The 20,605-nt window shown below is 34.8% G+C and overlaps 4 protein-coding genes across 8 annotated transcripts; 3 read left to right on the forward strand and 1 right to left on the reverse strand.

Annotated features, from left to right (window-relative positions):
• Positions 1–348: 348 nt before the first annotated feature.
• Positions 349–7,276, reverse strand: LOC111788629 (serine/threonine-protein kinase BLUS1). Of its 5 annotated transcripts, none has more exons than XR_002814185.1 (21): positions 7,024–7,173; positions 6,715–6,942; positions 5,679–5,933; positions 5,099–5,223; positions 4,823–4,867; positions 4,625–4,706; positions 4,469–4,537; positions 4,217–4,387; positions 4,056–4,121; positions 3,834–3,902; positions 3,610–3,732; positions 3,477–3,529; positions 3,054–3,284; positions 2,020–2,129; positions 1,817–1,926; positions 1,704–1,745; positions 1,190–1,227; positions 1,066–1,114; positions 914–966; positions 764–825; positions 349–677 (listed from the first exon to the last, which is right to left on the reverse strand). XR_002814185.1 is itself a non-coding variant. In XM_023669034.1 (21 exons), exons 2-21 carry the CDS (start codon positions 6,871–6,873, stop codon positions 623–625), a joined length of 2,100 nt encoding a protein of 699 aa, XP_023524802.1. In that variant the 5' UTR covers positions 6,874–6,942; positions 7,193–7,276; the 3' UTR covers positions 349–622. The 5 variants fall into 5 exon arrangements, 4 of the variants coding, with proteins under 4 accessions (XP_023524802.1, XP_023524803.1, XP_023524804.1 ...); XM_023669034.1 differs by lacking the exon at positions 7,024–7,173 and adding an exon at positions 7,193–7,276 and having other exon boundaries at positions 1,190–1,345; positions 1,689–1,745; XM_023669035.1 differs by having other exon boundaries at positions 1,190–1,345; positions 1,689–1,745; positions 1,817–1,923.
• A 1,230-nt stretch (positions 7,277–8,506) lies between these two features.
• LOC111789263 (ubiquitin receptor RAD23b-like) lies at positions 8,507–13,170 on the forward strand. Its single transcript, XM_023669980.1, has 12 exons — positions 8,507–8,751; positions 10,085–10,246; positions 10,365–10,403; positions 10,480–10,586; positions 10,679–10,723; positions 11,020–11,197; positions 11,271–11,405; positions 11,489–11,563; positions 12,179–12,226; positions 12,320–12,429; positions 12,692–12,770; positions 12,873–13,170. Exons 1-12 carry the CDS (start codon positions 8,686–8,688, stop codon positions 12,987–12,989), a joined length of 1,161 nt encoding a protein of 386 aa, XP_023525748.1. The 5' UTR covers positions 8,507–8,685; the 3' UTR covers positions 12,990–13,170.
• A 1,682-nt stretch (positions 13,171–14,852) lies between these two features.
• LOC111787579 lies at positions 14,853–15,440 on the forward strand. Its single transcript, XM_023667596.1, has one exon. It carries the CDS (start codon positions 14,882–14,884, stop codon positions 15,167–15,169), a length of 288 nt encoding a protein of 95 aa, XP_023523364.1. The 5' UTR covers positions 14,853–14,881; the 3' UTR covers positions 15,170–15,440.
• A 1,220-nt stretch (positions 15,441–16,660) lies between these two features.
• LOC111788041 (magnesium transporter MRS2-1-like) lies at positions 16,661–20,496 on the forward strand. Its single transcript, XM_023668178.1, has 6 exons — positions 16,661–16,998; positions 17,348–17,965; positions 18,427–18,555; positions 18,654–18,986; positions 19,080–19,127; positions 19,968–20,496. The coding sequence occupies exons 2-6, from the start codon at positions 17,360–17,362 to the stop codon at positions 20,196–20,198; spliced, it is 1,347 nt and encodes a 448-aa protein (XP_023523946.1). The 5' UTR covers positions 16,661–16,998; positions 17,348–17,359; the 3' UTR covers positions 20,199–20,496.
• The last annotated feature ends 109 nt before the right edge of the window (positions 20,497–20,605 follow it).

Below are 20,605 nucleotides of genomic sequence, written 5' to 3' on the forward strand. Positions count from 1 at the left end.
TTCATTTAAACCCCAATATTTACTATTTTAATTACATTCATGATTATAAATATTACTCTTTCAGTCGAATATTGTGCGCGAATAATTGTATAATCATTCACTTTGAAAATATTTATAGTGGTGAGAATTAAAATAGTTTAAAACAGCTTTTTTTTTTTCACTGCAATAAAACTTTATAGAGAACTAACGTTGTTTTTAACAAGTCCTTAGTATTTATTTAATAACAATAATGAATAAACGTGCTTTGGTCAACAATATTTTATTATTTTGTATTTCAAATAAAATATTGTTCCAGACAAATAAATATTTACCACTCACAAAATAAATAAGGACATCCATCCAATCAACTTTTCCAAAACTTAAAATTAGCTTCATAACTATACTAACAATAATTTCACTAAATCTGCACAGTTTTTGCAGGAAATGAGTTCAAATGTTAAGTAGAGATATCAAAAGTATACCCATTCTGACATTTAGTTTTTCTTTTCTTTCCCCCCTTATCTCTCTATTCTATTGTACACAGGAAATAAGTGCATTCTACATATTCATATTCAATAGCCAAATAGGACGCACCAAATTCAAACCCTGACACGTTATGAACTTCAAATAAATAGATCGACCCTTAGCCTGCATTGTTTGATCTTAATCTTTGGATTTCATCTCTGGCACGTAATATCCTACACGCGAAGAAATCAAGCTTTAGGATAACCATTTTGAGCTACTAAATTACTGAAGCAATTTATGTTTCTGAATGTGAACTTACCTCCACTGTAATTCAGTTACTTCGTTGAGTAAATCCTTTTCCCTTTCATGAGCTGCCTCAAGCTGCAAACAATGAACTCCTCTAATTATCCAACACCAAAATGTAAATTGTTTAATGGTAAGCTCGAATCATGAGATGTTTCTTACATACCAAAGATTTCTCGGTTGTTATCTGTGCCGATGAGACATCAGCCACACCATCGGCTGAACATTATAAAAGAAAAAAAGAATTTAGATTGGTGTCAACTGAAATGAATATGACCCTACCTCTTAAGGGGAAAAGGATAAACTCAAAAGTCAAACCTGGAAAGTCTCCGATTGAGATTTGCCTCATTAGATTCAAAATATCCTCCTGTTCCAACAAGGAACGACAGACTAAATTCAGCATTTGACAAGTGACGATGCTATATTAATTCATTAACCATACCCGTTGAACAATATTTGTCTGCAAAACAGAGTGCAACACTGGAAACATAGAAGATCTAGTGTTAATTGGTATAGCATCAGATGAGGGTAGAGGTGTCAGTAGAGGAGTTGGTAGATTAGAAGGTAGAAGAGGAGTAGCAGAATTTGAGGTAATCACCTGCATAATCGGCATCCTGGTACTTAGGAGCAATAAACTTATTAAATTATAAATACAAATTGCACACATCAAATAACTTTTTTCTCTCGTCGCATCGAACACACTATAGCCTTATGAAATGTATGATTTCCAAAATGAATCTATCAGTCCTTTTTTTGATTCTATATATATATATTTAACAAGTTGTAGATGTAGAATAAATTAAAATGCAGACCACATTGCTTTACACCTCCAGAACTTACTTTTGAGCATGTACATCTCACAATATTACATTACGAAAAGAATTAAGAAAAAGAAAAGGAAGAAAAAAAGATCAAATAAACACAGCCAACCATATGCTAACCTCAAAATTACCAACCTGCATACTGTGACTTTTTTGCAGAAGAGGGGGTGCAACTGCCTGAAAAGAAACAGACAAATTAAGTAATGCAGCCTACAATAAAAGGAATATCCTCAGATTATTGAACCCACCTTTTCTACATCAACATTCTCCGAAGTAACTTTGAAACGCCCTTTCTGCTGAATAACTGGTACCTTTGCTTTCTCATCCTGTTCCTCGTCATTTGTTGCTGGACTTACTACTAAAGCACAGCAATCAGACGTAAAAGTAAGAACTTATAACCTACAATCGCAATCAGGAAAAAGAAGTTCTAATCATATAGTTAAAAACATACATGTTGACTTCGGATCTTTAGAATAAGAATCAGAAAGCACATCATCTATAGCTTGAGAAGTTATTCCAATTGCAACACTGCCATTTGCAACACTCTTTTCTGACTCGTAACTGAAAATTCATTTATTCAAAGTGATTCATCATGAACTTCCAATCATAAATATCAGAAATGGAGACCAGGCATCTCGATTAAACACACCCTGAAGGGGATTTTTCTTTGAAAACATTGACATGAGCCGAAGTGTAAAAACTAATAATAACAAACAAGTTGATAGCACTGTCCGTTCAGCAAATGAGCCGAAGTGTAAAATAACGAAGATGCAAGTATAACAATATTAGGCTTTTAGATTACATGGAGCTATTTTATTAATGGCAGTAATAGGCTGAAAGAAAAGGGAATAACTCTTTCCAACCCCAAAAACCCTTACTCTACCTTTTAAGAGAGGAGATTATTTAGCTTTTGCTAATACATGCTAGGAAGATCAAGAATTTATGCATTAAATAGTCCTTATCCTACATGCTTAGAGTTGAGCACAATCTTTCGGTGCTGATGATGATCTTAAGCATGTCTGTGCATCCAATTTACGTCTTGTTTAACAATGTAGATAAAGAAGGTATAAACCTTTCTGAAGAACCATAACCGGCTTTTGATTTATGAAGAATTGAAATAATCTTGAGACATTTTCTGCTAAGAATATTCCCTGGTTCTTTCAAATCTAACAAAGAAACAAGTTCTAAAACACTGTATGTCTTTCCAATATCCAATGAACACAATAAGGAAATTCATGGACCAACTCAGCTTACCTCTTCAGTGGAGTACAAAAACGTATATTCATGCATGCACAAAAATCATGCCAGCAATATTTCTAGAAAATATTACTAGAATAAAGACAACACCATAGGTCACAAGAATGAAAATAAGTAATGTTTTGGAGACCCATTAAACAGTAGAAACTGTAATAGCCATAAAAAAAATTCACACAAACAAATTAGTAGTAAACTCTTAAAATTAGAACTGAATATACAAAGACAAACCTCTCTCTTCTGTTCAGAGGTGAAGTGGTTTCTTGTTGAACGGTGTTATTGGAAGAAACATTTCTTTTATGTTGACTAGAATTAGGAGTACTCCCCAGTATTCTTTTGCTGTTCTCCAAAGGAAGCTCTTCACAGGAACCATTCTCAGTTTGATTATCATTGCGAGGCGAAGAATGTTGTTGGGAGCAAGGACCAAGAATTGTTGAATCATTCATAGATCTTTTACCATCTCTGGGAAATAAAGAAAAAGGCTGCTGTTAATAAACTCTATCTAACTAGTGGACTTATAACTAGGAAAAGCCTTATAACGGGGATAAAAAACAAGGATTTTCAAATCCATTCAAAAAACATGAGATGGTATATTATTGTTAGACTGAGAAAATATTAAATTACTAATATATAAAGTAAAGATAAATTATATACAATGAATCATTAGCTTTCATGGAGGGTAGTCTCCGCAACATGCCATTCTCTTCCTGAAAACGCAATGAGGTTGTTATGCACCAAAATTAAAATAAAAAGATACTGAAAAAAGGACAAGAGTATATTAACATACAGTATCTGAAAGTTCTGAAGAATTTTGATATTGTAATTTCCTTTCTTGCACATCAAGAGAAGATAAGTTACTGGAGCTCCCTACTTCACTGATTTCACTTATGGATTCTTCAAATTCCTGAATCTAATTGAAAAATAATAATAATAATAGCAAAGATATATCATAAAATGTCAAAATCATCTACGTTGCAAATAGAATAATTGGTGATGAAAAAATTATAGTACCAGAGATGCCTGAGCCTTTAAATCATCAAGATTGAAATTCCATCCACTGATTCCTCGTTTATATTCATTCTGTTTCAGAAGTCATAAAAAAAGAAATGTGAAGCCCAGGAAAAGAAAATACAACTGTATCCAAGGACCCACTCTGCTGAAAATTGTCGGCTGCCGCAAAATAAGGGCACAATTAGTCAAGGATACAAACACACGTGAATAAAGAATTCAAACCTGAGATAATTCTTCCTTCTTTCCATCTGGCATTTTCTTTTGTGCAAGCATATCTTCTTCCTTTCTCTGTGATTAAAGGGTTGTTCTTAATAAAAAAAACTAGTAACAATTACAATAAAATAGAATTGTGAGTGTTCCTATAACCAAAATAAAATTCCAACCTTAAGTGCCTTTATACGATCACCAAGAACAGGTAGCCCTTCCAAAAGGGTACGTGCAATATAATCACTTGATCGGGCTTGCCTAAAAAATGAATGCTTTAGCAGTTTACTTGCAGAAGGTCGTTTTGAAGGATCTTTCACCAAGCAACTCGCAATCATCTGCTTAAAAGACTGAAGAGAAACAAAGGAACAAACATTATACAAATCTTCTCCAGCTTGAAACACGTTGTAACTCCAAACAAAAAGACTTGCCTTTGAAAATTTTCTGTCCCTCTCATAATCAAGGCCAGGGGGTGCATTTTGCAAGGTCATCATCAATACCTACAGTTACCATTTTATCAATATGTTCAACTCTATGAAACTTTAAAAGATCAAAGTAACAGCATATAATATTCAATAATAATGCACCTTCATCGGAGGATATTTTGAGAAAGGAGCATGACCATGGGCAAGCTCTAAACCAGTTATAGCAAAAGACCAGATGTCAGCCCTGCCAAAAATATTGTCGACCAATATTAGTAAGTAAGTTCATGAGGGAAAGAAAAGACAAAAAAAAAAAAAAAAAAAGAGAAAATCATGAAAGCAATACATAAAAACAATACTAACTTGAAGTCATAACCATTTAATTGCTCCATAACTTCAGGTGCCATCCTTAAATAGAGAGACAACGTTTAATTAGGAACAAATTGATAAAACTGCTTTGATGGGAGCTCAATATCCATTCTATTACACAAACTATTTTTTTCAGTAGAAACGGACAATTTTGACATTGTATTCATTCCAATAAAGGGAGCATAAAAGCTCTGAAATGATTGAAACATGACAAAACTAGAGAGACTCAATAGGTACACATGGACATATTAGTACAAAATACAAATATACCAGCATGGTGTGCCCACGAATGTATTCCTCACACGTTGCCTATCACCTGAGTCAAAAAGGCAAGCAGAAACACCAAAATCCCCTAGCTTGATTGCACCACGTGAATCAATAAGAACATTTCCTGCCTATAAAATATGAAACGTAAATAAATAAAAATAGAAGAAAACAGAGTCTAAATTTTATTCTTTATCAGAGTGTTAAGTTGTCTCGAGTGTGAAACAAAGCTATCATCAGATGAGGGATCAAATAATAAACCATTAAGATTAAGCTCATTGTTTGAAAATAACAGGCAAGTTCAATTAAAAATTAATCTACTCTCTCTTCCGCTCACATCCAAATGGATGTGAAAAGAGAAGCTTTGATCGGTCATCCATGACATTTACTCTCCTATTCTTTTCTTTTTTTTCTTTTTTATATTTTTCCGCTCATCATCCTATGTTATGCAGTTTCTAAACACGAGAGAATAAAAAACAATCTATTATGGAGACACTAGCTAGAACCTGAAAAAACATGGCAATAACACACCAAAAATTACAGGAGGGACATGATACAATTCATATATAAGACCTTAGGTTCTCACTTTTATATCCCGATGTATATGTCCATGATTATGAAGATATTCAACTCCCTTCAACACTTCTCGTAATATTGTTGCTATCACCACTTCCTCGAAACCATCAGGATATGCAGCCTTCAATATGTGAAGACATGAACCTCCAGACATGTATGGCATAACAATCCACAAATTATGTCCATTGACAAAGGAGCAGTGTGATTTAAGAACATTTGGGTGGTCAACCAAGATCATTGTCTGTACTTCACGATAAATGCTAACCTGTGACAGAACAATTAAGTTACGAAATGTGTCGCAACATGACATTGATTGGACTAAGAGTTCAAAATATCAAATGTGAGCGCTTAAAGTTTTCCTGTCATGCCGTTGTCACATTACATGGAAATGCTACATAAAACCTAAAAGAAGTGGGATAAAATCAACATAGTTCAGTTACACAGAAAACTTGGACAGAGATTCCCTTCAGTCGTGAATGAGTAAGAACATCTAATTAATTGAAGTCGTTTTCTTATTTTCAAATCTCGGATTTTTCACATCGTTAATATTATAATGTTAAAAATTACATGTCAAATTGGATCTCACCAATTTCAATGAATAGAAAATTTACTCCGCAGATAAATCGAGTCGAATCTTCCCTACCATCCAACTTTTTTGAACAAAAATAAAAAATAAAAACAAGGTAAAAGATGCCCCTCAGATAAGAATTGTAAACAGAGAGTTCTAGTACATTCACGAGTCAGAGGGATAAAAAAAGTAAAGCTCGAATCAATTCTTTTATCAGGAAAAATCAATTTAGCTAAATCAACCAAATTTGATTCCCCGCGGACTTGTAAAAAGTCAAGTAATAGAACCAGTCAGTCGAATAGGAGCTAAACTTCCACAATTTTTTCACTTAATAACGAAAACAAAAAAAAATTGCAATTCAAAGCAATTGACTACGTTTTTTTTTTTTTTTTTTCTCTCTAAAATCAAATTGCTTAGCCATAGAATACGAAAGAAAAGAAAGAGAAAATGCATATAATGAATGCGTAAAAAGGAGTACCAGATCACAATTCTCACGCTCAAAATCGAGGATCTTGATGGCGACGATCTCATTAAGAGGTTTACAAAGAGCACGGTGAACTGAAGCACTCACACCCTGCCCAACCTCCTCGTACAGAACATAAGAATCTTCCCCAATCGGATAAGTCTTCTTCTCCATCTCAAGGCCCTACTTCTACTTATACAACAGCTCAATCAATCAAACAAGCAACTAATCGACCTACAAAACCTGCAAAACAAAAGCGATAAGCACAATTATGAATTCAGCATAAATCCAGGCAAAGAAAGAAGGTAAAAGAAGCTCGATTACAGAGGGAAAACACAAAAACAAGAAGCTAAGGTTGATCGCGCACACGTCTTTAACGGAATCGAAAAGATAAAAAAAATAAGGTATAAATAATTGGAGAGAAAAAGTGCAAAAAGGATGAAAAAGGAAGGGAGATTGATTGAAAAGGCAATGGCATTGATGAGAGGATTACCAGTCCGAAGGATTTGATTTGGAAGGTCGCTATTAGCTTTCTCGTGAATCTTGGGGGAAAAAAATAGGAGAGAGAGAAAGATCAGAGCTCTNTTTTTTTTTTTTTTTTTTTTTTTTTTTTTTTTTTTTTTTTTTTTTTTTTTTGGGTCTGTGAATCTGAATGTTTTTGGTGAAATTTCTTAGAGTGAAAGATCGGGAAAATATTTTTGCGCGAAGAAATCGGATCGTCCCCTTAAATTTCTGGAGAACGAAAGGTTTGTATGGATTTGCATGCAAGTCTCCCGCCATTCGCATCCTTCGGTCAAACCTCGGGTCGGGTTGGTACCCGACTTTTCTTTTTTCCTTTTTTTTTTATTTTTTAAACATCCCAAATTTGTTATGAATTAATTTGGAATTAATTTATAATTTCAATGGTCTTTTCCTAAGTTTATTGTTTATAATACTAATATTTTGGTGTCAAAAAAGGAAAAATGAAAAAGAAAAAAACTAATTTTGTGTTATAAAAATTAATTGAAAACTTTCTAAAGTAAAATGCTTTAATTCTAATAATACTAAAATATTAAATTAAGAGAAATATAAGGAATCAAAATAATATAAAATCAACATGACTTCAAATAATTAATTTAATGAAAAAGCATTTTGTATTTATTTTTAATAAAAATGCGTGATAACTACGTAAAATAAATTTAATATTTTAAGCAAAAGATTGGGGTCATGACCCATTCGTTTATTATTATTATTATTATTTTGCCACATTATATTTAACATATAAGATATTATAACAATAATAGGTTAGAATATAAATTTTCAAAATTGTCAGATAGATCTTATATTTTTTTTTTAAATAATAATTAAGCTTATTGAATTTTTTAATTTTGTGCCAAGCAAATTATTAATATATTTGATAATTTCTTTAATTCGCAAATTAAGTAATTTTAAAATTTTAAAACGCATTGAATACCTATATTTATGGTACATTATTTAAATTTTTAAAATTTGTTAAATAATTTTTTAGGTAGATAAATTTTAAAGTATTCCATGGTTTACAATTTCAATATGAAATAATAATTTTTATCTGGGGTCGACGAGTTCAGTAGCCAAAAGCATCACTAACTTCCCAAATAGCACGAGGTACGTAAAATTTCGTCCCATGGGCACGACTAAATTCAAATATTTAAAACTATGAATTATAAAATCAACCAATTATAAAGTGTCAAAATAGTATTAAAAAAAAAAAATCATGCTAATTTATACGGAAAGCATCTTAAAAAACAGAAAACTACCCCCCATTTAGTCACGTGCAGTGCTCATGACCATTGTTTCAGATTTTTAGTGCGAAATAGCAAAAGGTAGTGCGCAAACTCGCCGGTCGCGGTCTTCTTCACTGCCAAATCTAGGGTTCTCTTTGGTCTCTGTTGCGTTTCAGGTGCCTTCCTACTGAAACGCCGTCGTTTTCGTCCCCTATCCTTCTTCCCCGTCTGGTAATTCGTTGAAATGAAGCTCACTGTGAAGACCCTCAAGGGAAGCCACTTCGAAATTAGGGTTCAGCCCACCGACACCGTAAGTTCTAACGTTTCTTTTTTCTTTTTCATTAATCTCCTCGATTTCTTCATGCGACTATTTGGGATTGTAGTTAATTTATTAATGTAGCTGAGTACGCAAGCATTGACCCAGCTGGCAATCTTCAGCTTGTTTAATTGTTTTTTTTCTTCTTAAGAAATTGTGATTATAGAATTGGAACAGTGTGAAACTACTGGAGGAATTGTTTGGAATTGGAAAGATCCTAAAATTAGGGCTTCGTGTGTTACTTAATCCGTAAGCTGCTTTTCTTTCTGAACGACGATCACAATTATTATTATTATTATTATTATTATTATTAATTCTGCGTGATCTGCTGGATTTGCATTGTTTGAACACGAGTTGGAGAAGTCTAAGATATCATGCAGTGCACTGTTCTTGTTGGGGATGCCGTTTTAGCTGTAGATTTTAGCAGGCATCTTTAATTATTATTATTATTTTTTTTTAATGATGCAACTTTAACCCTCTGATTGGAACTTGGATCCTAGGAAGTTTAAGAAATGAACTCATTATTTTGTTGGAACAGAAAGATTTGAAAGGAATGGAATTAAATTGTGCTTGGATTGTAGCTGGAAAAGGGAAAAAAAAAAAAAATAAATTAAATAATAGTCTTACTTATATAGGCTTTTAATCTTGATTTATTAATAGAAAGTTATAATATGACATGGTTAAATAAGCATTTTACCATCAAATTCTATGAAATCCTTCAAAATCCCATGGTTTTAGTTTAGAAAAGTTTTAACGTAAAAACAAGATAAATCTCTTTGATGTGATAACAAACGTTGGAGTTCATTTTAAATCTGTTATGATGTGAAATAACTCGAGATCTTAGTGTAACAGCTCAAGCTCACCGCTAACAGATATTCTCCTCGTTGGACTTTCCTTTTTGGGCTCTCTCCAGCAGACACGTTTTAAAACTTTGAGGGGAAGCTCAGAAGGGAAAACCCAAAGAGGACAATATCTGCTAGCGGTGGACTTGGGCTTGGGCGGTTACAAATGGTATAAGAGCCAAACACTGGGCGGTGTGCCAGCAAGGACGCTGGCTCCTCCAAGGAGGGTGGATTGTGAGATCCCACATCGGTTGAAGAGGGGAACGAAACATTCTTTATAAGAGTGTGGAAACCTCTCTCTAACCGACGCATTTTAAAACTGTGAGGTTGATGGCGATACGTAACGGGCCAAAGCGGACAATATCTACTAGCGGTGGTCTTGGGTTGTTACTCTTAGGCAACCAAACAGAACATAAGCATTTTTTGTTTTTTTCGTTTTTTATTTTTTTAATTTAAAAATTATCATTGTGAAATTTTTGGTGAAGGTGATGGCTGTCAAGAAACATATTGAAGATATCCAAGGAAAGGCTAATTATCCTTGTGGTCAGCAATTATTGATACACAATGGTAAAGTTCTAAAAGATGAAACTACGCTGGCAGAAAACAAAGTATCTGAAGAGGGTTTCCTAGTTGTCATGCTCAGCAAGGTATCTTTGGTTCTATAATTTTCTAAATATAAAAAGCACATAAGAAAAGTTTTTATTTTGGATTTTAATGGATGGCTAAAATATCAAATATGGTTACGCTCATTTGTATGCATAACAGAGCAAAACGTCTGGCTCAGCAGGGCAGTCATCGACTCAGGTAATATTGCCTATTTTTGTAACTAGGTGTTTATTGTTCTCTAATGTTAACCACCTCTGGAGCCTATTTATTGCAGACTGCTCAAAACCCACCTGTAGCTCAACCAATTATAAATTCAACTCCTACCCAAGTTGCACCATCTCCGACTCCTGCACCTCAAGCTCCCGCACCAGCCCCGCCATCGTTAGTTTTTCAAGAGTGATCTTCTTTTTGCATTTTCTCTCAATTTGTTGAATAATTATTATCCATATGCATTTTTTGTTATTGTTTTCCAGTGCCCCTAAGAACACTACATCTACTTCAGACAGGGCGACAGATAAGTATGGCTTCTATTTCCTTTTTGACATTTTTTGACTTCAAGAGGCAAGAATTGCTTAGTAAATCAACCATCTATTTTTATAATCCTAAAACTAGGCTACGATATTACAAATGTCCAATCTGTTAAAAGCTACAGACTTTGATAGGCGTTCTTGATTATTAACTATTGTGACGAACAGCTCATATTACATAGCTATGTGCAATATGTTTCTTCTTCTTTTGCTTTATTTATAAATGAAACTCTTTGCCTGTTGGTGAGAAAGTTTCTCATTCTTTCTTTTGGGGGAATCGTTTGCAGTGTGCAAACAGATACGTACGGTCAAGCTGCTTCAAATTTGGTCGCTGGTAATAACCTGGAAGAGACCATTCAACAAATAATGGATATGGGAGGTGGCAACTGGGACAGAGAAACAGTTGTTCGTGCACTAAGAGCTGCATACAACAATCCAGAGCGTGCAGTGGATTACTTGTACTCCGTATGTCTAAATCATACGTTCTTCGAAACCTGGTCTGGATATGTTCAGTCACTAATGGTGTTTTTTATTTCAGGGTATCCCGGAATCTGCAGAAGTTGCAGTACCAGTGGGTCGTTTTGGTTCTGGTCAAGCCACTGGAACTGATGGATCCCTTCCTGCACCTGCCTCTGGAGCACCCAACACAGCCCCCTTGAACATGTTTCCTCAGGTATGTTTGGATGCATGCTTGAACAGCGTGTTTCTTTGTTTGCTAACATTCACTAATTTTACTGGGTGACAATCATACTGGAGGCACTTCCTGCTGGTGGCGGCAGCGGTGGCGGCGGTAATCTTGGATCTCTTGAATTCCTTAGAAACAATCCACAGGTAACTAATGAAGCATCATTTATGGGGGTTTCCTGATTGGTAAGCTCATTAGCTTTCTTGACTAGATATCTTAGTGCATGGGGTTTAAAAACCGGTTGGTTGGACTTTGAAGTCCTTTTCACCTAATGGCTGTGTTCGTTTGCATCTTTTTACCCATTGTGTGAGGTCCCACATCGGTTGGAGAAGGGAACGAGTCCCAGCGAGGACGTTGGGCCTCGAAGGGGGGTGGACTATGAGATCCCACACCGGTTGGGGAGGAAAACGAAACATTATTTATATGGGTGTGGAAACCTCTCCATAGCAGATGCATTTTAAAAACCTTGAGGGGAAGCCCGAAAGGCAAACCCAAAGAGGACAATATCTGCTAGCGGTGGGCTTAGGCCGTTACACATTGATTCACATAAAATGTATCTGTTAAAAATTCACAGACATTCGATCAGAAAATTCTGCATATGAATTGCATTAGTACAGCCATATCATTCCATTACATGTATATCATTTGTACAAAGGCCTAAAATCATGTTTTGCTTTATTTTGTATGGATTATGGATTTCATATAGAACTAATTGTGAAGTTGTTACTGAATGAGGTTTGTTATCATTGTTCACATTCTAGTTTCAAGCCTTGCGGACGATGGTGCATACAAACCCTCAAATCTTACAGGTCTACACATCCTTCTGCTTTGCAATTTAGTTAGTGGGTAGTTATAGTCATGGTTTTTTTCCCAAGAGTTAAATATTTTGCTTCTCATGGCAGCCCATGCTTCAAGAACTTGGAAAGCAGAATCCCCAGCTTTTGAGACTCATTCAGGATCATCATGCAGAGTTCCTTCAGTTAATTAACGAACCTGTCGATAATTTTGAGGGGTGAGTCTTTACACCGATGTCGTCTGGTTGATATTAAATCTTGTTAATTTGAAACCTCCTAGGTTAACTGCTCTTTAGATGGGTTTGATCACGCACATATAATTAGAAACCTCTTGCCTGAAGAACAAGAACTGTTTCTGGATCTGGTTTACTCGAGATGTTGTTCGTCGATTGATTATTAGTTCATCAGCCGAACTTCTTTTGATGTGACATTGCTGCATCCATCTGTAGAACCATAAACTGTGTTCTTTCTTTCTTTCAGAGAGATGTTTGAACAGGCTGACCCGGACATGCCTCATGCCATTAATGTCACTCCAGCCGAACAGGCAGCCATCGAACGAGTATGAACGAACTCCTTTATAATTCCTGAGGTGCCTTCTTGTTTTTCCCTCTTCAAACTGGATCTGTGTGCTCAAACTTTTTGTGCTTGTTCCCTTGCGTAGCTCGAGGCGATGGGATTCGATAGAGCCTTAGTCATTGAGGCATTTTTGGCGTGCGATCGCAACGAGGAACTAGCAGCTAACTACTTACTGGAGAATTCTGGAGATTTTGATGACTAACCAACAAACAAAGAATTAATGTTAACCGCACTGTATTCATTATTTTTGGTGCTAAGGTGAATTGGTATCCTTGTCAGCATATTCTTCTTCACTTTTTGAGTCTTCTTTGCATTACATTTTATATACTGTACTAATAAATAGGAAATTTAATTATTCTCTAGTATGGTCAGAATTGGTATTTTATGTTTTATTGAAAGCTCATTTGTTGCTAACTGGTTGGAAATATCAACTGACTATGCATCATGGTTTTGGCACGTTTTATGAAAATTTGAACTTTTGACTTCGAAATATACTTATCTAACAGGCTTAAAACATCATGGAAGCTCGTTTTTTCAGACTATAAGTTCTTAAGTCAGTTCTAGCACAATAAGTCCTTAAATTTTTAATTTTTAGTTTTATATATATATCTCGATATGTTCTACAATTTTTATAGATTATTAATGTATTGATCTCTTAGATATTGACATATAATATCAATTAATTTTAAAAATTATATAAAATGAAATTAAAAGTTCAAACACTTCTTACATACAAAATTTAGATTTTTTTTTTTTTTAATTAGAGGAACGATAAAATTATCGAACGGCCGTTAAACTTAAATTAACGATAAAAAAAACCCGGTTCAAAACGCGGAAGATAGCGGACAACCTGATCTTGTGGATTTCGTATCCTTTATAAAACCGTGACCCGCGGACGAAAAAAATTTCACCTTTCTTTCTCTCTCGATCTCTTCGAAGAACAGCAAATTCTCCTTTCTTGCGATCTCCTTTGGCGCGTCTGTTTATTGACTGTAAGATTCACTCTCTCGTTTCATCATTTCTCGTAATTTGTAATACATTGTCTCTCTCAGATCTGCTCTTCTTCTGCCTTTTGTGATTTCTTTTTCTTAAATTTGATATTTCTGCCGAATATTGCGTTGTTCTTGAGTTTCTTCTCGTCTTCTATATTGTCGTGGATGTTGCTCATTTTTTTGGAGAATGTGCAGATCGATTGGATCGGATTTTATTTTTCCTTCTAGTATTAGCGTCGTTTTGGTGTATGGATTTCTCTCTTTTGCGATGTGGATTTGTATCGCGTGTGTAATTTGCTTTTAAATGTAGATCATATACTGATGTTTAGGGATTTGGAGTTGGGCCGAGCTGATAAGATTATATGTGGCGTTTTGAGGATGGGGATTTTATCTACGGGAATTATATGAAATTATATGGTTTAGTGCTATGGACAAATTCTTGTTTCTGGCATGAGGAGAAAATTTTTCGTGTTTTAGGTTAATTTCTATGGGTTACTTGCCGCTGTTTGTCCATGGATCGGTGGCCTTTGATTATTTTGCTCCTCTAACTTCGATTTGGGATGGGTTAGAAGAGAGAGCTCGAGTATTATAGCTGAGACATGTTGTTGCCTTGAAAAATATAAAAGCAATTCTAATTGTTTTCTTGATGTATAACTCTTGAATATCTAGTTAAAAGTTATGCGTTGGAAATGAATATTGAGACTTCTATTCATTCCATCTATAATATCACAAATTTTAATTCTTAGGCGAGCCTTCTACTACTGATGTCTACAAGTTTTGTTGCATTTTATCTTCCCTCGAATTCAACAAGTCCTCGAGTTCAATTTTCAAAACCTAATGCTTTTGGCCAAGCTTTTGATGATCTTATTGTTTCGTGCATTTCATAATGTGTTGTTGCCTGCTGCAGATTACATTGACATCTTGCATCTTACTTCTTCAAATTCTAATATGTTTGAATGGTATCTGAATTTATTGAAACACCTTGCTGAAGAAAAGGGATATTGTGGCTATCTGTTTAATCTTGGCCCCCTTTTGCTTTTGTTGACGATTCTGAATTTGGTGCTAAATTTCAGATCACAGAGGAAGATTAGAGCTCTAGAACATGGTTCTTGACAGCATTCTAGCTTCTCCTCGCAGGAGGACCCCAACATTTAGGAAGCATTTTCCTGCAAATGAGTTGGGTAGTTGGTCAACTCTCTTCAATCGTCATCGCTACCTCTTAACCGCACTGGCACTCTTGACTTGCCTTTGCACAATCTACCTTTATTTTGCAATCACATTAGGGGCTACTGCATCGTCTTGTGCGGGTTTGACTGGAGCTCAAAAAGAATTGTGTCATCTGGAGCATGCCAAGGCTTCTCTGGCTAAAGGCAAATTGAAATTTCTATGATACGTAGGGACCTTGAGGTACAAAGCTTCTCATTTATTGGTTCTTCTCTTTGGTGGGATCTGTATTTATAAGAAATGAAGATCATTGTAGGTCAAAAGTTCATTCATCCATTTTGATTCATACATGTAACTGATAAAAATGTAGCAGAATGTCATTAACATTGCTTCCTTGCATTAATTAGTTCCTTTTTCCTTGCTTGTTTCTATGTTATGATGGGTTTATATGAAAACTTCAAGCAGAATAAATGTTCATATTGCTGTTGTGACATTAATTGATGGGAGCCTAATTTCTTGCAGTTTGTCATTCCCTCTGTGCCTTATTCCTGCCGGGCTGCCCCTAGAAACTGAAAACCTACCTATTTTACATTTAAAAGATTGATAGTGTAAAAACTTTTAATAGGCTACTCTGTCAATAATTAGCCACTTCTCGAAAAAAAATGACTTTTTTTTTTTCTAATAAAATCCACCAACATGAATATGTGAAAATCTTTTTTTTTTTCTTTTTTTCTTTTCTTTTTTTTGTCATTAAGAGGTTGAGATGATCATATTTATTTATTAATGAAAAAAAATATGTAATCCAATTATGTCTCTCAGGGACGTGTTTCTAATTTTAATTTTGTACTTCTCCGATAAAAAGGGTATTTCATTTGGGTTGGAAATAACAATTCGAGAAGAGTGTGTGAACACGGGTTTACCTCAATTTTTTGTGCTCCTATTTTTTTAGATCGATAATCAATAAAACACGAGAACAAATCATTACAAATATTGAAACATATCTTCCTAAGTTATATTATTGTTTGGAAAGAGGTTCCTTTAATTAAGTTCAAATTATTAAATACTAATTTTAAGTTACATCCATTTAACATGTATAATCCTTATGTAGCATATTTATTTGGATTTGTTTTTTTTGTCTCTTAAAATTAATTTGTTTGAAGAACACTAGTTTGATGAAAAACTATGTTATTATGTTAATATGTATTTTGATTTTAATAATCATTATTCTTTCATAATTAAATATTTACTATTGAAAGTGAATAATATATTAATTCATATTTGAAAAATACTATTAGTAATATGTTTCATATGAATTATAAATTAACCTAAAATAATCTACGAAGAATAATGTATATTAAATACTAAGTGTTAAAATTTATAATTTAAATGTCTAACATAATAATGGGTTATGTTTAACTATGTATGATAGTTAATAATGACTTAAAGCAATTAAAATTAATTTACACTAGATTTTTAAAGTTTTAATTTTTACCAAAAGAAATTAAGAGTAAAATAAAACATTTTAAAGTATCTAATATTGTTAAATGTATTTGGTATAATTTAACTTGGAGAGAGAGAGAGAAATTAAATTTTGCCATAAAATAAAACATTTTAAAGTATCTAATATTGTTAAATGTATTTGGTATAATTTAACTAAAAAGAAAGAGAGAGAGATTAAATTTTGCCATAATTGAGAAATAATAATTGATGGTTAATTTTGTTTGTGATGAATCTGATGATATGGTCAGCATCACTGTATGCTGAGATTCTTGAACCTGCTAGGCTCGGTTTCTTGATTCTTCTTGATCAATTATCGGTTCCGTCTTCAATCTCTGTTCATCATTCTCTGATACGGCAATTGGAACTCTCAGCCTTCTGGTGCTTCATTCGCTCGCCTCTGCAATCTAGGTTTTCTTTCATCTTTTGATGTTGAATTCTTAACTCAATAGGTTTTCCCCCTGTGAAATCTTTCATTTCCGAGCTCGTGAGAAGGAATTCTATATTTGTATCTGTCGTACGCTCTCTGAGAACCGCCGCCTTTGTTCTCCTTTGGAGGTGATTTTCTTTTTCTTTTCGTTTTGTGTTGTTTCGTTATATGATTTGATACCTGCGGTTGGCAGTTACATCTTTAGGGTTGAGTTATTCCGGTTAGAAAAGATTTGGTTGAGAATTACTGATGTGTTACTTTCCCTTGTAGACTGCACGAGCATTGCGAATTTATTGTTTAATCACTATTGCATTTAAGATATTGAAATTTTTTGCTATTATGTTACTGATTATTGTTTGTTCGAACTGGAACTGCGTGATTGATTGACTCGATACGAGCGTTTATATAACTTTACAATATATATATATGTGTGTGTGTGTGTGTTGATTTCCAACTATTTTATGTTGTTTCATTTAGATATTTGTGTAAATGGCGGATCTCAAAGAGCGGTTGCTTCCTCCGAAACCTGCATCTGCTATAAATGTTAGGGAGGCTGTTAATAATAGGCCATCGGCCTCCGGAAGGGTGCCATTTCAAGGTGTGGATGTTTTAGGGCTGAAGAAGCGAGGCCAGGGACTAAGATCTTGGATCCGGGTAGATTCCTCTGGGAACTCCCAGATTATTGAGATCGATAAGTTCACTGTGATGCGTCGTTGTGATCTACCTGCACGTGATTTGCGCCTGCTTGACCCTTTGTTTGTTTACCCTTCCACAATTCTTGGTAGAGAGAAGGCTATTGTGGTCAATCTGGAGCAGATTCGATGTATCATAACAGCCGATGAAGTTCTGCTGTTAAATTCCCTTGATAGTTATGTATTGCAGTATGTGGTAGAGCTACAAAGACGTTTGAAAACCACTGGGGTCGATGAGGTTTGGCAAAATGATGGAAATCATGGAGCTGACTTTAATCGAAGAAGAGGAAGTAGGAATTTCGATAATTTATTTGCAAACACCACCTCTCCTGATTATTTGCCCTTTGAGTTCAGGGCTTTAGAAGTCGCTTTGGAGGCAGCTTGTACATTTCTTGATTCCCAGGTGCGTAGAAATAGAAGTTTGAGCTGTTTGCTTTTATTTGTTTCATGCATGTTAATTGGTCGTGTTTTGAGTTCGTAATTTTTGTTTAAAACAAGTAGAAACAGAAGATTAAGGAATGCTTTTCCATACTGACATTTGAAACATATTAACAGGTCTGATTATCATGCATTTTGGTGTAAGATTAATTATTACTCATTTCAAATTCATCAGATTGAAGATTTGAAGTTAAAGGTTCTCCTGCTTGTATTGTTTATCACTGTTGACTTCCGACTAATTAGGGCATCACTGATCAAGTTATACTATGGTGTTGCTGTATTTGTTGAGGACTTTCTGGCTTAGCAATTATGATAACATACTATTAAATAAAGCCATCCTTGATTTATTTCATCATATTTTTACTAGCTAGTAATTTGTTCTTCTAATGTGATGATTTCTTCATATAATTTGCTCGTGCCCTAAAGGCTGCAGAATTAGAAATTGAAGCATATCCATTGCTAGATGAACTTACGTCGAAAATCAGTACATTAAATTTGGAGCGTGTCCGTCGCTTGAAAAGCAGACTTGTTGCCCTGACTCGTAGGGTTCAGAAGGTATTCTGCATTCACTCTAGTGATCCTGGTTTATGCAAGTAAATGGGTAGCTGCACAATTTTTTCTCTATGTTCTCTATTTGAGCTGCATCTTTTTAGGTTAGGGATGAAATAGAGCAGCTCATGGATGATGATGGAGATATGGCAGAAATGTATCTCACCGAGAAGAAAATGAGAATGGAGTCCTTTGTTTATGGCGATCAGTCTGTGACTGGATACAGGCCAATCGATGGAGCATCTATTTCAGCTCCTGTTTCTCCTGTATCTTCACCGCCCGAAACTCGCAAGCTTGAGAAGAGCCTTAGCATTGCAAGGAGTCGGCACGAGAGCATGAGAAGTTCAGAAAGTGCCACTGAAAGTATAGAGGAGCTCGAGATGCTTCTTGAAGCATATTTTGTTGTCATTGACAGCACCTTGAACAAGTTGACATCGGTACTCATTGCACATGAGTCTTAAAATTAGTTTTCTTTTCTCCTTTTCCACTGGGATAAAACTAACAATCTTATCTCATTTTCCCTCTTATAGTTGAAGGAGTACATTGATGACACAGAAGATTTCATCAACATCCAGTTGGTACGCTCATGTTCTTTCTTTTTTCTTTTCTCAGTTCGTACATCATTCTATCTGCTGAACTGTTGGGTTCTTGATTATAATATTGGTAGGCCCCAAATTTCAGATTCATCTTCGGAGGAATCACAGACCTCCACAATAGTATGATATTGTCCACTTTGAGCATAAGCTCTCATGGCTTTACTTTTGGTTTTTCCAAAAGGCCTCGTAACATTGGAGATGTATTCCCTACTTACCCATGATCAACCCCTTAATTATATGGTGTGGGACTCCTCTCCCAACAATCCTCAACATCTTCTCCTCCATTCCTGATTGTTTCTCAGCCATCTCTACCATTTTTCCCTCCAATGAACTAGCGTTGTTTGTTTTCCATCTTGCCCGCAATTCCCTAGAAAATTGCTCTGGTCCCAATACTGATATAAGCTGGCCAACAATTTTAGATTTGAGCGCTCCCAATTCTCAACAGAGAATGTCCAAAGATAACACAGCAAAAGATACCCCACACCAAACAACAACATATCCCTCACCTCCACGGCCCTCCTCCTAACTGACAAATACATACTTTTTAGAGTATGATCAAATCCTCCCTCAGTCTTCTAAGAACAGTGATCTCTTGAAATTGTTAAAAATCTTTTCAACTGCTGCCATTTAAGCGGATAAAGCTGAAAAGACAAAAACATATGAAGTGAAGAAAAAAATTTACAATTTGGTTAATGCTTCTAAATTCCTTCGTTTTCCCTAAAGAATATCTGAACTACTAGAGAATTCAAAACTTGCCGATCGTAGAGTCGTATCATCGCTTTTTTTTTTGTTCCAATTACTCAAAAAGATGTTCATGTGCAGGATAACGTACGGAATCAGTTGATCCAGTTTGAGCTACTGCTCACAACTGCAACATTCGTTGTTGCCATTTTTGGGGTGGTAGCTGGAATATTTGGCATGAATTTTGAAATATCAATGTTTGAGAATCCTGATGCATTCAAGTGGGTTCTTCTAATTACAGGCGTAAGTGGGATTATCATATTTTCTGCATTTGTTTGGTTTTTCAGATACAAAAGACTGATGCCACTTTAAAGGTGTTGATGACATTCTAGAAAATTAGTCATATTCTATGGGTAACAAATGGAATCCCATTGGTTATATATATTATTTCCTTTTTTTCCTCCTCTGGTTCATGCCAACATGAAATGTATGTAGATGTAGAAAAAAACTTGGCTCATCCAACCTAATTTTGAAGCCTTTGTTCTTCTCTCTGTTCATGTTTTCATATTTCTATTTACCAACTTCAAAGATCTTATATTTGTTGGTAGGGCTGTCAGTTAAACATAATACGACCCTTCATTATAAGGTAAATATCTAGTATTTTGCTTTATAGTACGGCTTACCATATTTGCCCTTTTATTGAAGGCAAATGTATTGTATTCATCCATTATTCTTTCATTTTATTGTAATTTTCATATTATTTGTAGCTTATCATATTT

The sequence above is a fragment of the Cucurbita pepo genome, chromosome LG02, assembly GCF_002806865.2.
Source record: "Cucurbita pepo subsp. pepo cultivar mu-cu-16 chromosome LG02, ASM280686v2, whole genome shotgun sequence".
Classification (NCBI taxonomy): domain Eukaryota; kingdom Viridiplantae; phylum Streptophyta; class Magnoliopsida; order Cucurbitales; family Cucurbitaceae; genus Cucurbita; species Cucurbita pepo.

Bases quoted from the DNA above. Each gene is read 5' to 3' on its own strand.
- LOC111788629 (XM_023669034.1), bottom strand. From the start codon at position 6,873: ATGGAGAAGAAGACTTATCCGATTGGGGAAGATTCTTATGTTCTGTAC. The intron at 5,224-5,678 runs GTGAGAACCTAA...CATATTTTATAG, and splicing joins ATATACATCGGGATATAAAA to GCAGGAAATGTTCTTATTGA. The intron at 3,733-3,833 runs GTACTATAATTT...TTTTTCAATTAG, and splicing joins TAAAGGCTCAGGCATCTCTG to ATTCAGGAATTTGAAGAATC.
- LOC111789263 (XM_023669980.1), top strand. From the start codon at position 8,686: ATGAAGCTCACTGTGAAGACCCTCAAGGGAAGCCACTTCGAAATTAGG. The intron at 10,724-11,019 runs GTATGGCTTCTA...AATCGTTTGCAG, and splicing joins TCAGACAGGGCGACAGATAA to TGTGCAAACAGATACGTACG. The intron at 11,198-11,270 runs GTATGTCTAAAT...TTTTTATTTCAG, and splicing joins CAGTGGATTACTTGTACTCC to GGTATCCCGGAATCTGCAGA.
- LOC111787579 (XM_023667596.1), top strand. From the start codon at position 14,882: ATGGTTCTTGACAGCATTCTAGCTTCTCCTCGCAGGAGGACCCCAACA.
- LOC111788041 (XM_023668178.1), top strand. From the start codon at position 17,360: ATGGCGGATCTCAAAGAGCGGTTGCTTCCTCCGAAACCTGCATCTGCT. The intron at 18,556-18,653 runs GTATTCTGCATT...GCATCTTTTTAG, and splicing joins TGACTCGTAGGGTTCAGAAG to GTTAGGGATGAAATAGAGCA. The intron at 18,987-19,079 runs GTACTCATTGCA...TCCCTCTTATAG, and splicing joins CCTTGAACAAGTTGACATCG to TTGAAGGAGTACATTGATGA.